Source organism: Barbus barbus (genome assembly GCF_936440315.1).
Source record: "Barbus barbus genome assembly, chromosome: 44".
In the NCBI taxonomy this organism is placed as follows: domain Eukaryota; kingdom Metazoa; phylum Chordata; class Actinopteri; order Cypriniformes; family Cyprinidae; genus Barbus; species Barbus barbus.
In genome coordinates, this window is record NC_136722.1 from 18,404,603 (window position 1) to 18,419,297 (window position 14,695).

Consider the following 14,695-nt stretch of genomic DNA (forward strand, 5'->3'; position numbering starts at 1 on the left):
ATCGGGACTCTTGTAGGAGATGCTGGTTGATGGAGTGGGGTTGGTCTCGTGTTACTGAACCAGTTTTGAGTGAGCTGTCTCAATGTTCTTCACCAGATCCCAGAAATCTGAGAGTCTGTGCAAAGTGGCCGGGTGTCAGATGTCCAGTGTTGGCCCGATGCTTGCTTTCCTTTCTACTGTACTCCTTTTCAGTACAGTATGAAGAAAATATTCAAAAGAAAATACATCACGACTAAAAACAAAATAAAAAAAAAAAAAGAATGCATTTTTTATTTAAGATATAGCCTTTTTTAGGACCATTGGCATTGTTGATTTTTATCATGATATAATACACATTTTCCTCTCAAATCTCATTCTCGTTACTGTAAAGCTCATAAAAGCAGTTTTTTATTGTAATTATGGAGTATGAAAAAAGTAAAGTAAAGTAAAGTAAAAAGAAATATTATTCAGTAAAACATATTTTCCACCATATTACCATTGCTGGAAAGCAAAAAAATGAAATTTTTTATATTGTATTGGTAATATGAAAAAATATGTATATTATTCAGAAAGTCACATTTCCCCCAATTATCATTTTTGTACAGCAAAAAAACAATTTTTTGATTATTTAATATGAAAAAAAAAAAGAAAAAACAAAAATATATATATATATTATTTATAAATACAATTACATTGCTTAAATTGAAAAGAATTAAAAAGTATTTATATATAGTAGTATTTGTTGTACTCCCACTAATTTGTGCTGATTTGAATTAAAATAAACGTACTACTGTAATTTAGTAATTTAATAATGTATTAGAATAATGACAATCTAATGAGAATAAAAACCTCAAAGGTTAAATGTCTGGAGGCTTTATGGTGATGAAAATTGGTGAGAAAATGTCAAACTATTTAATAATCCATTTATGCAAAATATTATTTCTTATTTTTATGTTTTTATTTGAAGTTTAAATATTCGCTGGACATCGCCAGTAATTTTTACATGCATCTCCACAGTAGTCCGTTAACCGTCATGCAAACCGTGTTTATTAAGAGATTTGATGCGTTAATATTTGTGTTAATTATTGACATTTATGACACTCTTGTGTTTATTGATTTCCAGTATAAGACCTGTAAGGATGGGAGTGTTTTGGGTGTGACGGTGACACGGATCGCACTTCTTACACACTGCCAGGCCCTAACGCAGTCTTGTGGATACACAGAGGGTGAGTCCAACACACACACACCGCATTATACCTCTAGCTCAGTCCATTGTCCTTAAATCTCCCTTCTCAGGCAATCATGTAGTAAATCTGTCTTCTCTCTTTGTCTTTCAGCTGAAATCATAGTGAATGTATTGGACTTTAAAAAGGATGTGGGTTTGTGGCACGGCATCCTAACTGTAAGTCATACTTCTGAAAAAAAAATGTAAACATAAGATCATATGTTCCACATTCAGGATGTTAATATCTAACTTCCTGTTTCCCCAGAGTGTCATGAACATGATGCATGTAATCAGCATCCCATACTCCCTGATGAAGGTTAACCCTCTGTCCTGGATTCAGAAAGTGTGTCAATATAAAGGTCTGTCTGTCAGTGTTTACACTAAATCCAATTTTTTAGCAAAACTATTTACACCAAGTCAGATATGATTAAACAATGGTAAAAATATGTAATATTCCCAAATAATTTTTTGCATAAAAACAAGTCCAATTACTAAGTCCAGTTAGTATGATCAAAAACAGAAGTATGTAGTATTTTTGTGCAATTTTTCTCACCATGTATTTGACTAAATGACACAAAACTAAATCATATTTATTTTAATAATAGTTGTTTTTTGTGTCATCATTAAGAAAATCAACCTAGCTTTCCAATGTAACAAAGAAACAAAAAATTGAATATTTATAAGAAAATATTAACCAAAAATATATAATGAAATATATTCAAATATTAACAATATAATATTAATAAAAACTAATATGCTACAGTATTTTCAACTCTCTTTATGAAATCCATGTGTATGCATTGTTTTGTTTTAAAATATCTTTTTGTGCCTAAAATTTGAACTTTTTCATGAGCTATAAACTGGGCAAATATCTGTATAAATCATTTGTAAATCCTCGCTGGGACCCTTTACATCATGATAGCTTTATGAAAGATTTACTCAGAAATTCGTTCTGCTCATGTTTCATGAATTAATCATATGTAAGGGACAGTGTCATTTGATATGATTTTGGATGTGTCCAATATGGCCATTCTTGTAATATTTCTAGTTCTGTGTGTTTGTGTGCAGCTAAAGTAGCTTGTGTCAAGTCAAGGGATATGCACTGGGCTCTGGTCGCTCACCGAGATCAAAGAGACGTCAACCTGAGCTCCCTGCGCATGCTGGTGGTGGCCGACGGATCCAACCCATGTGAGTTCAGCTAGCGTTTTAACTCTTCCTTTCCCTTTCTTTCCTCTCGCACCTGTGTGTTTCTTAAAATGTTCATCTGACAGGAAACAAGCTGAGGGTTAAGAAGCTATTTACACACCCAAGCTAAAAGCATCATTCATAAGTGTCTAATTTAAATGTGTATCGACTCATATTTGGCCTCTGGGATTATAACTCACAGAAGAGATGAATCAGGATAGGTGATGCCCTGAAGCCATTTCCTTACGTATACAGATACATAGTACACAAATGGACACACTAAAGGACAAAACATTCCTTCTGCTGCCCAGTTCATCCAAATGCCAATGTAAATGCCAGTAAGATACAGTGAATGTGTTTCTGATGGAATATTCAGGAAAACTGTTTTAAGGGGTTGCATGAGGGGAAACAGGATTTTTCTTGGTCTTTTGAGATGAAGATATTGATGTGCTGTGTAGCTGAACATCTGCAATGCAAGGATCTCTTTCTAGTCCAAAAAACACATTTTGCAAAAAAAAAAAAAAAAAAAAACAGGAAAATGCTTCAGAAGGGGGAAAAAAAATTTGATTTTTAGAGAAAAAAGAAAATATATGTGGATAATAATGGACTGATAATATTTTATCAGTAGCTTACTGAAAAATATAATTAATGCAATGCATTATAAATTATATAATATTTTAAAAATAATTTCAATTAGAAATAAGATTTGTTGTACTGAATTTAGCATTGATTTGAAATAAAAATACATTTTTATTACTGATATGACAATGAAATGTTTAATTTCCTAAATGTATTTATCACGATAATGATAGTTTTAGAGAAAATTGTATTTAATTGTAACAAAATGTCACAATGCAGTACATTTAATTGTCATATAAATAGACATGATTTTCTTTATTTCCTTTTTTTCTTAGAGTGAAATATGACATTAGAATACACAGATTTATATATTCAAATGTATTCTGTTATTTAGCCCATCATGATGGACTAAAGTGTGAACGATCACAATAGATGTAATTTACATATAGAAATCTTAAAGATACAGTAGCAAAAACAACCTGTTTAATAAAAAATTTAAAAAAACTTGTTGTTTCAAGAAAGCTCAAACTAGCAAAAGTAGTCTTCAGGAGGAAAAAAAATGTAAATGTTAAAAATGTATACAATATGGCCCCTTTAAACTGGATTTTTTTTTTTAGTTAACTGTCACTTCAAGAACTATGTTCCCCATTGTACCCTACACAGTTATAATACTTCTAAAGGTGAGAACTGTTTTAAATGTCATATAAGACAGGCTTCACATTATAGTACATAATGCTGTCTCTCTCGTTCTCTGCAGGGTCCATCTCATCATGTGACGCGTTCCTCAATGTCTTCCAGAGTAAAGGTCTGCGGCCAGAGGTCATCTGTCCATGTGCCAGCTCAGCTGAAGCCCTCACCGTGGCCATCAGGAGGTGGGAGGAGTGCTGACACATTGACCATTCACTCACTTGACTAAACTTGACTAAACTCTCACTTTTCCATCCAGAACATTTAGATCTTTCTGTCTTTCTTTTTACGAGTTTCATAAGCCCCCCCCCCCCCCCAAAAAAATAGGGGAAAATGACAGAAATATGGACACAAACCATTTTTCTGTTGGTCAGACAGACAGATTGATGTTGATGGTTCATCGAGAGAGCTTTACCGAAGCATGTGTATGTCTTCAGTGCAATTTTCCAAAACCATTTACAAGAAAATAATGTTTTTTTAGGCTGCCTCCATAATTACAGCCCTGAATAGTCCTGACATCTTTGCTTTGTGACCGAATCAAACTCGTGACAAAACGCAGAGCATATGGTTTTCATTCCACAGGATTAACTCCATCGCTGGACATTTTTACAGACCTTCTCTCTGTCACGACAAATTTGAGGATGAGAACAGCTTGTATGAATTTGAACAAAAAGTGAAATGAATTGAAAGCTAATAAAAGAGCCTGGTGTCACAAATGAAAACATCACTTTCTAGTGATGTCAGGGGGGAAAAGTTGATTCAAAGGCGACCAACGATACGTAATTCTGCTGTTTCTGTCATCAAAGAAGTTACGTCATCGTCATTTGTGGATTTACAGAGCAAACTAATCGTAACCTCATTTTTCACCCTTCGCACACATTTGCTTTGGCCCATGTGGTTCACAGAATATTTCTCGCTCTGGTAATAATTTCCTTCCTCATTATATCTCATTCTCATTTCAGCTCTAGATGGTCCAACATTTCTGCACTTCTGCTCTGTTCCAAAACTTAATGAGCTGCCTACCTAGACAGCATTTTAAAGCATCAAACAGTATGTACACACCTGACATGATGGCTGTTAGAAAAAAAACATTATGCCACCTTCTAAAATACCCAAAAAAATGCATTGTGCAATCACCCAATATGCTTTGCAGGAATGGTCAACTATAAATATACATTCGTTATTGCTTAACATAAAAAAAAAAAAGGTTAATCAAATGCTTTTGGAACCAACTGTGATTTCCACATCAGTTTCTTGTAATGTTCCTTAAAAGGCAGCTCCCTATGCAGTGTGCAGACAGCAAGGCAGCACACTAGTTTTGGAACAGAGCTATTATTTCCAGCATACTTCATCGGCACACCCTGTTTTATTTATTTCGCTCAAATGAAGCCTGCTGTACTTTGCCAGAATCTCTGTTAGCTCATACGGGTGTCTTTTAGAGGACATTATGTGTGGGTGGGGCTTAGTGCTGTCCGTCAGGTCTGGTTGAACCAATCAACTTCTTCATCAGAACTAGTTGGACCAATCAGCTTCTTTCTAAGGCTTACATTGCATTAGAGTCAATGTGAGGACATTATGGACATTAGTGGATATTACAGGATGTGTGGGCAGGGCTTAGTCTTATCTATCAGATCTAGTTGGACCGATCAGCTTCTTCCTCAGGTTTACATTGCATAAGTGTCACTGTGAAATAATTCCATATATTGCTGTAATCTGGTATGTTATTTCACATTTTAGGCCTACGGATGACAGTAACCAGCCGCCGGGTCGAGGAGTGCTGTCTATGCAGGGTCTGAGCCATGGTGTCATCAGAGTGGACTCAGAAGAGCGTCTCTCTGTACTCACTGTACAGGATGTGGGCACTGTGATGCCAGGAGGTACACATATGTACATGCACGACTGGTTCTGATAAAGTCTAAAATGTGGCTTTGTGTATATTATTGTGCGTTTAGTTTTAATGCAATCAAAGGAAAGAATTGTGTAATGTATGATTCTCTCTGCGTGCTGTATTTACTGCTTCATAAAGTGCGTAATGTGTTTATTGATGTTGTGTATGTGCAGCTCTGATGTGTGTGGTCAAACCAGAGGGAGTTCCTCAGCTGTGCCGAACAGATGAGATTGGAGAGCTATGTGTGTGTTCCATCGCCACGGGAATGTCATATTATGGGCTTTCGGGCATGACAAAAAACACCTTTGAGGTTTGTGTCCTATCAGAGCGAGATCGATTTGGCTGTAGTTAGGCGGATTCTCCTACCCAGAATCCCCAGACCTCTGCTCGAACAGATGCTAAAGTGCTCCGATCAAAGTCTTTTCCTTGGCTTGTTTGTTAAATTGCTCTGAAATAATGAATAGGGCATTTTCTCAACGCCAGTTGGCACAGAGTCTGATATCTGAAGTTTGTTTTCACCTAAAGTAAAACAATAAAACAGGAGATAGTGAGATTAAGTTTCTGAAAAATTAAATGCGAGATACAGTATAAAGTCATACTATGAGATATGAAGTGCCAGCTGTAAGATATCAAGTTGAATTTGTGAGATAAAATGTCACAATATGAAATAGTCGCAATTGTGAGATAAAAAGTTGCGTTTACGAGAACTAATGTTACAATTATGAGAAATAAAGTTGCAATTTGGGGATATTAAGTTGTAACTGCGAATAGTGAGATATTAGGTTGCAATTTTGTAAGAAAATATTGCAATTGTGGGATATAAAGTTGCAGTTGTGAGAGATTAAGTCACAGTTGTCACAATTGTCAAATATGAAGTCACAATTGTGCGATAAAAAGTTGTTTGTGAGATATAATGTTGCAATTATGAGAGATAAAGTCACAATTTTTATATATTAAGTTGCAATTCTGTGATAAAATATCGCAGTTGTGAGATATGAAGTTGCATTTGTTGCAATTCTGAGAAACAAAGTTGCAGTTGTGAGAGATTAAGTTGCAACTGCCAGATATGAATTCGCAGTTGTGAGATAAAAAGTTGCAAATACAAAAAACGAAAACGAAAGTACTTAGTCCTCACAAAGGTGGAAACAGACTGCAATAAGTATGACTAAATGATACAAAAGTTTCTCCGAAACTATTTAGCTACCAAAAATGTTCAGACATTTCATTAAATTGTGTGGTTGCAAAATAATAAAATTTTCACTAGCCTCTGAATAAAATAAAGAGACATAAAGTTTATCTTGGGCATTTTTAGCTAATTTTTGTAGATTTCTGTCATTTACGAAGTCTAAATCTGTTGAGCTACATTAATTCCAGAAGTTTAATCTAAGTTTGTCAACCAATCAATGAACATTTCATCGTAATGTTCAATGGATGAGAAGTGACTCAGAAGCAAAGATTCTAGTGCATTTTTATACAGTGTTTAATTCACAAACGTATAGTTTTATCTTAAAGTTTGGCTTTTGTTTTGCTGTCAGGTTTTCCCCATGACCAGTACTGGGGCTCCTATCAGCGAGTACCCCTTCACTCGGACAGGGCTGCTGGGCTTCATAGGCCCGGGTGGGCTGGCATTTGTCTCTGGAAAGATGGATGGGCTGATGGTGGTGAGCGGACGGAGACACAACGCTGATGATATCGTCGCAACAGCGCTGGCAGTGGAGCCCATGAAGTTTGTGTATAGGGGCAGGTGAGAACCCAACAAAAATAAACAACCAAACAAAGCGTATTTTTTTTGTCATCAAAGAACGGGTGATATATATAGCACATGAGCTTGTTTGCTGTGGACATGCAGAGTGCAAATTAAATGGATTCAACACCTGCTGAGGTGGCAGGAGCGAGAGCGTGTACCCTGTGTTTTGTGGTAGAGTTGTTCTGTTTTAGTTGCCTCTATGAAATTACCTTGGATTTTGTTTATCAATTTTCTTAGACCTTTACACAGTGTGCTAAACCACAGTGTTACAGTAATAATCTAATGTAGCGATGTTTTTATCGCTAACTAAAACTATAAAAACACTTTCATTACTTGAAATAAAATAAATTTGAACTGAAATAAAACTACTTGTATTTAAAAAACGTAAGCTTATTTTATTTCAGCTTGTTGGCGAGGCCACATTTCTCTTTTTTGTTTAGTTTAAATTAAAGTACTAAAATAACTAAAACTAAATAAATAAAAACAAAAATACTATATAGACATAAAAAACCTAATGAAAATGACAAAAGCACAATAAAATCACAAGTCTTTAAAATGCTTAAAATTCAAATTGAAAACAAAAAAAGTAAATATAAAAATAAATATCTAATTCAAAAACTATAATAATGAATCAATGATACATAAATAGCACTGAAGCACACTAGTTTACTTAGTTGAATGAATGAATCCACATAAAATTTACTTCAAATAATAATTCAAATATTTGTAATAAATTTAATTATTAGAATTAATTCTAATTTAGTATTACAATGTTATAATAAATGTTAGTTTTAATATATATATATTTATTTACATTAAAAAAAACATCTTATTAATCTTTAAAAATATATAAACGTGTGTGTGTGTGTGTGTATATATATATATATATATATATATATATATATATATATATATATATATATCGGCATGCGGCCTCGTGCCTACGGCCGAATCACAGCCGTGCGATATGTGTATATATAATCATTATAGTTATTGATTGTTCTAATTCTAAATATTATTATGGTTAATTAATAATGAATATATGTAATTATTAACTATAACAATGATTGAATTATTATTGTTAATTTAATTATTCGTAATATTAATAAAAATGTAATGTTCAATGTATCCCAGACACTAACATGGGCAGTTCATGGTTTGAGATGTTTTACGTGTTGGTCTGGAGCTGAATTTTGAGGCTCTGAATCTCTTTTCTATGTCTCTATCTTCAGGATAGCGGTATTTTCTGTGACGGTCCTGCATGACGAGAGAATTGTGGTCGTAGCCGAGCAGCGGCCGGACTCCACAGAGGAGGACAGCTTCCAGTGGATGAGTCGTGTGCTGCAGGTATTTGTCCTTTTTATACCCACCCTTGCCGATCAATTCGGACAGCAGTGACTCGCTATTCCCGTCCAGTCTGGCGGGAGTCACCTTAATCGCTACATAACCCCCATCCAAACTGAATTAGAGATCTTACTACTGCTGACCTGTGTAGTTTCTGTCAGCACTTTACGAGTCTTTACTGGCATGTAAAAATAACAAGACGCACTCAGGCACGCAGGCTGGCCTTCATTTCCACACACCCTGACGGTTCCATTCCACTCTTTTGTTGTAGGTCATTAATCTTGCAAATATGGTATTTTTCCCTTCCACTTTCTGAATTCCCGTTTGGTAATTTGGTTCTCCCTGAGGCATCGGTAAAAGTCAGCGGCTGCATCAGATCTCAGCTGGCAGTCTCTTCTCGGCTCCTTGCAAACTCTATTTATAAACCTCAGCTGACAATCTAATACATCTCTTTCTGCAGGCGATAGACAGCATCCACAACGTCGGGGTGTTTTGCTTGGCATTGGTGCCCGCTAACACCCTTCCCAAAACTCCTCTGGGAGGGATCCACCTGTCGGAGACCAAGCAGCTGTTTTTGGAAGGCTCCCTGCATCCCTGTAACGTCCTAATGTGCCCTCACACCTGCGTCACCAACCTGCCCAAACCCAGACAGAAACAGCCAGGTCTGTCTGCGGCAAGGTCACCTTGGATGTCGTACAAAATTAGAACTGTCAGAAAAGCTGTGTGTGTGTTGTCGTCTGTTTGTTTGTGATGATCTTCCTCTGCTGGCTCCTGCAGAGATTGGACCCGCCTCTGTGATGGTAGGAAACCTGGTCTCGGGGAAGAGGATCGCTCAGGCCAGTGGCAGAGATCTGGGCCAGATCGAAGACAATGATCAGGCAAGAAAGGTGTGTGTGTGGTAACATGGGGCCTCGATTTTCATCCATCATTCATTCTCCCTTCCCTCTCATTCATTCCTCACCTCCAGCAAACAGAGTCCCATCCAGCCAAGAATAGACACAAAAATAAGCACATATTTGTCCTTAAAAGCAGTGTTTCAGTACATTTTAAATAACTGATACTGAGTGATATAAGCTGCTTTAAGCTGTTTTATAATTGCTCTCAGAGGCTATGTAGCACACGGGTCCAAAACTGAGAAAAAATGCCAGTGAATGAGAATATTTACAAGTTAAGAAAGATAGATAGATAGACAGATAGATAAAAGGTAATAAAAAATACAATGCATATATTTTTTTAATCATATAAATATATATATGTATTTGTGTGTGTGTGTGTGTGTGTGTATATGTATATATATTAGTGCTGTCAAACGATTAATCGCGATTAATCGTATCCAAAATAAAAGTTTTTGTTTACATAATGTATGTGTGTATTGTGTATATTTATTATGTAAATATAAATACGCACACACACAGCATATGTTTCGAAAATATTTACATGTATATATTTATATTCATGTCATTTATATCATATATAAATATATGTAATATATACATTTATATAACATTTTTCTTAAATATATACATGCATGTGGGTCTATTGATATATGCATAATAAATATACACAGTACACACACATATATAAACAAACTTTTATTTTGGATGCGATTAATCGTATGACAGCACTAATACACACACACACACTGTACATGCATACGTTTTATTTCTTTTAAATACTTTTAAAAAAGGAGGCAGTAAAATTTTCTTTTTTCTTGCTTATTTTACAAAAAATAGTTGTTTGTTCCCTCTAGTCATTTTCTTAGCATAAAATATGAGATGAGTCATTCTCCTGCAGCTGTCATAAAAACGTGTAGACAGATTGTGATGTTCCTCCCTGTGTTTTCATTTTAGTGGCTTAATGTTAGGAATGTTTCACATGTATTGCCACATGGATAATTTTAGGCCTCTTAATTAAACCTCTGATAGTACATTTTCCAAGTTTCTTGACGATGAGTGAGTCACAACAGATGTTTTTCTTTAGTAGCCGGTGTGGATTTGAATCTCATGTGTCACTTACATCAGCGAGAGTCAGAAAATCAATCTTACAATTCGACTTAAACATGTTGCAGTCTCTTATAAAGTTACTGGCCAACTTATTACACACATTTGGCACCCACTGAGTGTTCATTTTGGACCCATTGTGTGGCACGCAGTAATTGTCCCAACTAGATTTGTGGTAGAGGAACTGACCCCTGACAGCTTGTCAGACCTCTTGCTCTCAGCCGGGCTCGTTTCATACCCGACCCCTACAGAGAGCATTCTGGGAAACTGTTAAAACATTATGTCACCGAACCAGAACTTGACAATTTTGTGCTTCTAAAACGTTCCCTTTTTGCCTCTTGAAAGTTAGGATTTTGCAGAAAATGTAAAGTACTCCATTAAAATAATTATTGCACACTGGGCTCTGTTTGGGAGGGATGGTTTGGTTGTTTTTTTTGTGCTGTTAGTGTTGAGTTGATGTCTTTGGTTTTGCTGTGCTGTCAGTCAACCACCTCAATGCAAATACAATCCATTACGCTGCCCTCTCAGGCTGAAAGATGGCAGCCATTATTTCGTCGGCATGTCTGCTGTGCACCACACCGTAACCTTAACACACACACAGCTGTCGGACACACACACAAACCACATATGCTCACACACATTCGAACAAACATGTGCACAGACCCAAAAATGCGCACACACAGTGCCGCAACAGTTGTTGGCTGCTGCCACTTGCATGCCTTCCTCATCCTCTCTCTTTCGCTCATTCCTTCACACCCTTCCAGCCCTGCATGGGTATGCGCTGTCTGACACCGACAAATGTTACCTTCGCCATCTGCACTGCTCAAAGAAACACAGCCGTACATGACTGTTTTCCATTTTTACACCCCCAAGCTTGTGTTGTTGGTTTTTTTCGTTGCTTCCATCCATTCATGCCTATGAAAATCGGGCCCGTTGAGTGAATGGAAATAGTTTTCTTTCATTCTTCTAAGAGGAGGAATGCGATCCGATGTGAGAATAACTCATGGGAGATGAGGTAACACATGACTGCATTCACTTCCAACCTTCAGATAACACCCAGCGACGCCTGCTAATGACTTTAACAGGTCTTGCTAATTGCAAAAAAGCATCCTGTGTTAAACAGTTACTCTTTAAATGTCATGTTACTTTTATAATATTGCATTTGGCAAAACAATAGATTGAACCAGGCTTGTTTAACACCCCACCTACTCATATGCGAACAATTAAAACAAACTAACATTTTCTGATTCAACTTATGAATATTGATATGGCACTTTGGGAATAATATATCATCTCCATTAAATACTTAAATATATTGGATTTTGTAATAATCATCTCGGACTTCCTTTTTCCACCCATAGTTCCTCTTCCTGTCTGAGGTGTTGCAGTGGAGAGCCCAGACCACTCCAGATCATGTGCTCTTCACCCTCCTCAGCTCAAGGGTATGATGTGTATTTTATATTATATATGATATATTTTCTTTGAAATATATTCTTCTATCTTATCTTCAGTGTCATATGATCCTTCAGAAATCATTCTAATATGCTCATTTGGTGGAACATTTCTTATTATTGTTATTGTAATTTTTGTGGAAACCTTTTTTTTTCAGGATTCTTTGATAAATAGAAAGTTCAAAGAACAGCATGCATACTATATATATATATATATATATATATATATAATATTAATACATTATTATTATTATTTTTTTCAAAATATTCAACTATATAAAAATATCTATTTAATAAAAAATATATTTCTTGCATATTTTTAAGTTGATTTTTTTTTTTTTTTTTTTTTTTTTTTTTTAAGAAAACTGCTTTTAATTAAAGAATACCACTAGTATTCTTGGTTAAGAAGGTGTCATCTAAACATTAAACTTGTTTTGAAGTGTGGTCCTACAAAGAAATGTTTTCTTTTGTTTCTGCACCATTTCCCCACTCTAGGGAGCAGGAATTGGTTTCATAAATGATGTTGCCCTGGTTTTTCGAGGGATACGTTTTTTTAATATACTAAATATGTGGCCATTTATCATCGCAGACGCAGGCTATTTTGAACACCACATGCCCTCCATAGAAAAGTTGTGATAACTCATCCTGAATTGAGAACTGTGAAGAAACTGACTTGTTTGTGTATGTGTGTGAACATAGGGAACAGTCCTGAGCTCACTGACATGTCTTCAGTTGCATAAGAGGGCGGAGAAGATAGCAGCCATGTTGATGGAGCGAGGCCACCTGCAGGACGGTGATCACGTTGCGCTGGTGTACCCGCCTGGTACGACACCAACAGCTACACATCTACAACTCTAAATCTGTGATCAGTCCCTATTCATATTATTATACCCGGGGGTCTCAAATTATGTGGCATCAGTTCAATGGTTAGTTCAGTAAAGATGTCTAAGTTTAAGACACGAGACACCAGATATAATGGATAGTTCATGGGCATAGTTCACCCAAAAATAAAAATTCTGTCATTTATTCACCCTCAGGTTGTTCCAAACCTGTATGAGTATCTTTTTTTGTTGAACACGAAAGATGATATTGTAAAGATTGTTGGTAACCAAACAGTTGACGGTAGATATTTACTTCCATAATATTTTTCTTTTATACTATGGAAGTCAATGGCTACCGTCAGCTGTTCAGCTGTCCCTTTAAATATACTTGATACGTAAGAGTCCCAATGAAATTATCTTAGCTGTTAATTTAAGACCTGTAATCTAGGATAAAAAGTTCAAATCTACTCATATACACATTTTTAATTCACAGGTATTGATTTGATCGCTGCCTTTTACGGATGCCTGTATGCTGGCTGTGTACCAATTACAGTGCGACCCCCACACCCGCAGAACATCGCCACCACCCTGCCCACTGTGAAAATGATTGTGGAAGTGGGTGTTGACCTGAAATCCTTCCTAATATACTTTGATATGGAAAAAAAATGTCCGCTAATGCATAAATTTGTGTTCAGGTGAGCCGATCAGCCTGTGTGATGACCACACAGGTCATTTCCAAGCTCCTGAAGTCAAAGGAGGCGTCTGCCGCAGTGGACGTCAGGTCGTGGCCTATTGTTCTGGACACAGGTGAGAGTGGGTCAAAGATCAGATGGCTTCTTAATATCTAAATGAACATTTATTTATTATCTAACATGTTTTCCAGATGATCTGCCAAAGAAGAAGCCCCCTCAGCTCTACAAACCCTCCAATCCAGACACACTGGCTTACTTGGACTTCAGCGTCTCCACTACCGGGATGCTTGCAGGAGTAAAGGTGCGTATTAATCATCCCCTTTTGTGTGTAATAAGAAACCCCTGCTCTTTATTTCCCCAACACAAAAAAACAGGAAGAAAACGTTTGAAAACTCATCTCACAGACATAAAACCCTCTCAGTTAGCCGCTGGTGAGATCAGGTGTCATATGCACAGAGGAACTTTTCTTCTTTATTGTTTAGAGATGAAAACCAGGTTTTGAACAGGCAGCCACTATTATGTCATAGGAGCCATGAGTGTTTGCAGAGACCACCCATTATTGTGTAGATCTTTTGTTCTTTTGACTAAGAAATTATCTGTTCAGTCCCTCAGAAGTCCTGTTCAACCCTATACATTTATATTTGCTAGCATTTCCACATGGCAGCCCACAAAAAAAAAAACCTGATGAGTCCGCACTGACTCATTATGAATAAAATAAAGCACAGTTGCATGACACATCATGGTTTTAGTTTTAGTTAACTGTATTAATTATATATGTATTTTAATTTATTATATTTTTATGGGTCTTCTCAGATGTCCCACACAGCCACCAGTGCCTTTTGCCGCTCTATAAAGCTCCAGTGTGAGTTGTATCCCTCTCGTGAGGTGGCCATCTGCCTGGATCCATACTGTGGCCTCGGCTTTGTCCTCTGGTGCCTCTGCAGGTGAGAGACGTTGCCTGACGCAATCACAATCATCCTAATAGAGCAGGTTAAAGGCCTGGTCACACCAAACATGGAAAAACATGTACAACAAGATTTCAGCAGGAAACAATGCATCTTTATGAACTCATTCACATCGTGTGCGCAGTTTTGTTG

At 36.4% G+C, this 14,695-nt stretch overlaps 1 protein-coding gene across 1 annotated transcript in view; it reads left to right on the forward strand.

The window, feature by feature from the left end:
- LOC306863028 (disco-interacting protein 2 homolog C) overlaps window positions 1-14,695 on the forward strand; it is a 113,718-nt gene that overhangs the window by 85,973 nt on the left and 13,050 nt on the right. The window contains exons 13-29 of the mRNA XM_079406177.1: window positions 1,103-1,205; window positions 1,317-1,381; window positions 1,470-1,563; window positions 2,273-2,392; window positions 3,726-3,840; window positions 5,393-5,532; window positions 5,717-5,853; window positions 7,079-7,287; window positions 8,523-8,637; window positions 9,095-9,296; window positions 9,412-9,521; window positions 11,996-12,076; window positions 12,785-12,908; window positions 13,400-13,521; window positions 13,602-13,713; window positions 13,790-13,899; window positions 14,412-14,542. Coding sequence (XP_079262303.1) covers window positions 1,103-1,205; window positions 1,317-1,381; window positions 1,470-1,563; window positions 2,273-2,392; window positions 3,726-3,840; window positions 5,393-5,532; window positions 5,717-5,853; window positions 7,079-7,287; window positions 8,523-8,637; window positions 9,095-9,296; window positions 9,412-9,521; window positions 11,996-12,076; window positions 12,785-12,908; window positions 13,400-13,521; window positions 13,602-13,713; window positions 13,790-13,899; window positions 14,412-14,542 — 2,090 coding nt within the window. The remainder of the gene's footprint in view (window positions 1-1,102; window positions 1,206-1,316; window positions 1,382-1,469; window positions 1,564-2,272; window positions 2,393-3,725; window positions 3,841-5,392; window positions 5,533-5,716; window positions 5,854-7,078; window positions 7,288-8,522; window positions 8,638-9,094; window positions 9,297-9,411; window positions 9,522-11,995; window positions 12,077-12,784; window positions 12,909-13,399; window positions 13,522-13,601; window positions 13,714-13,789; window positions 13,900-14,411; window positions 14,543-14,695) is intronic.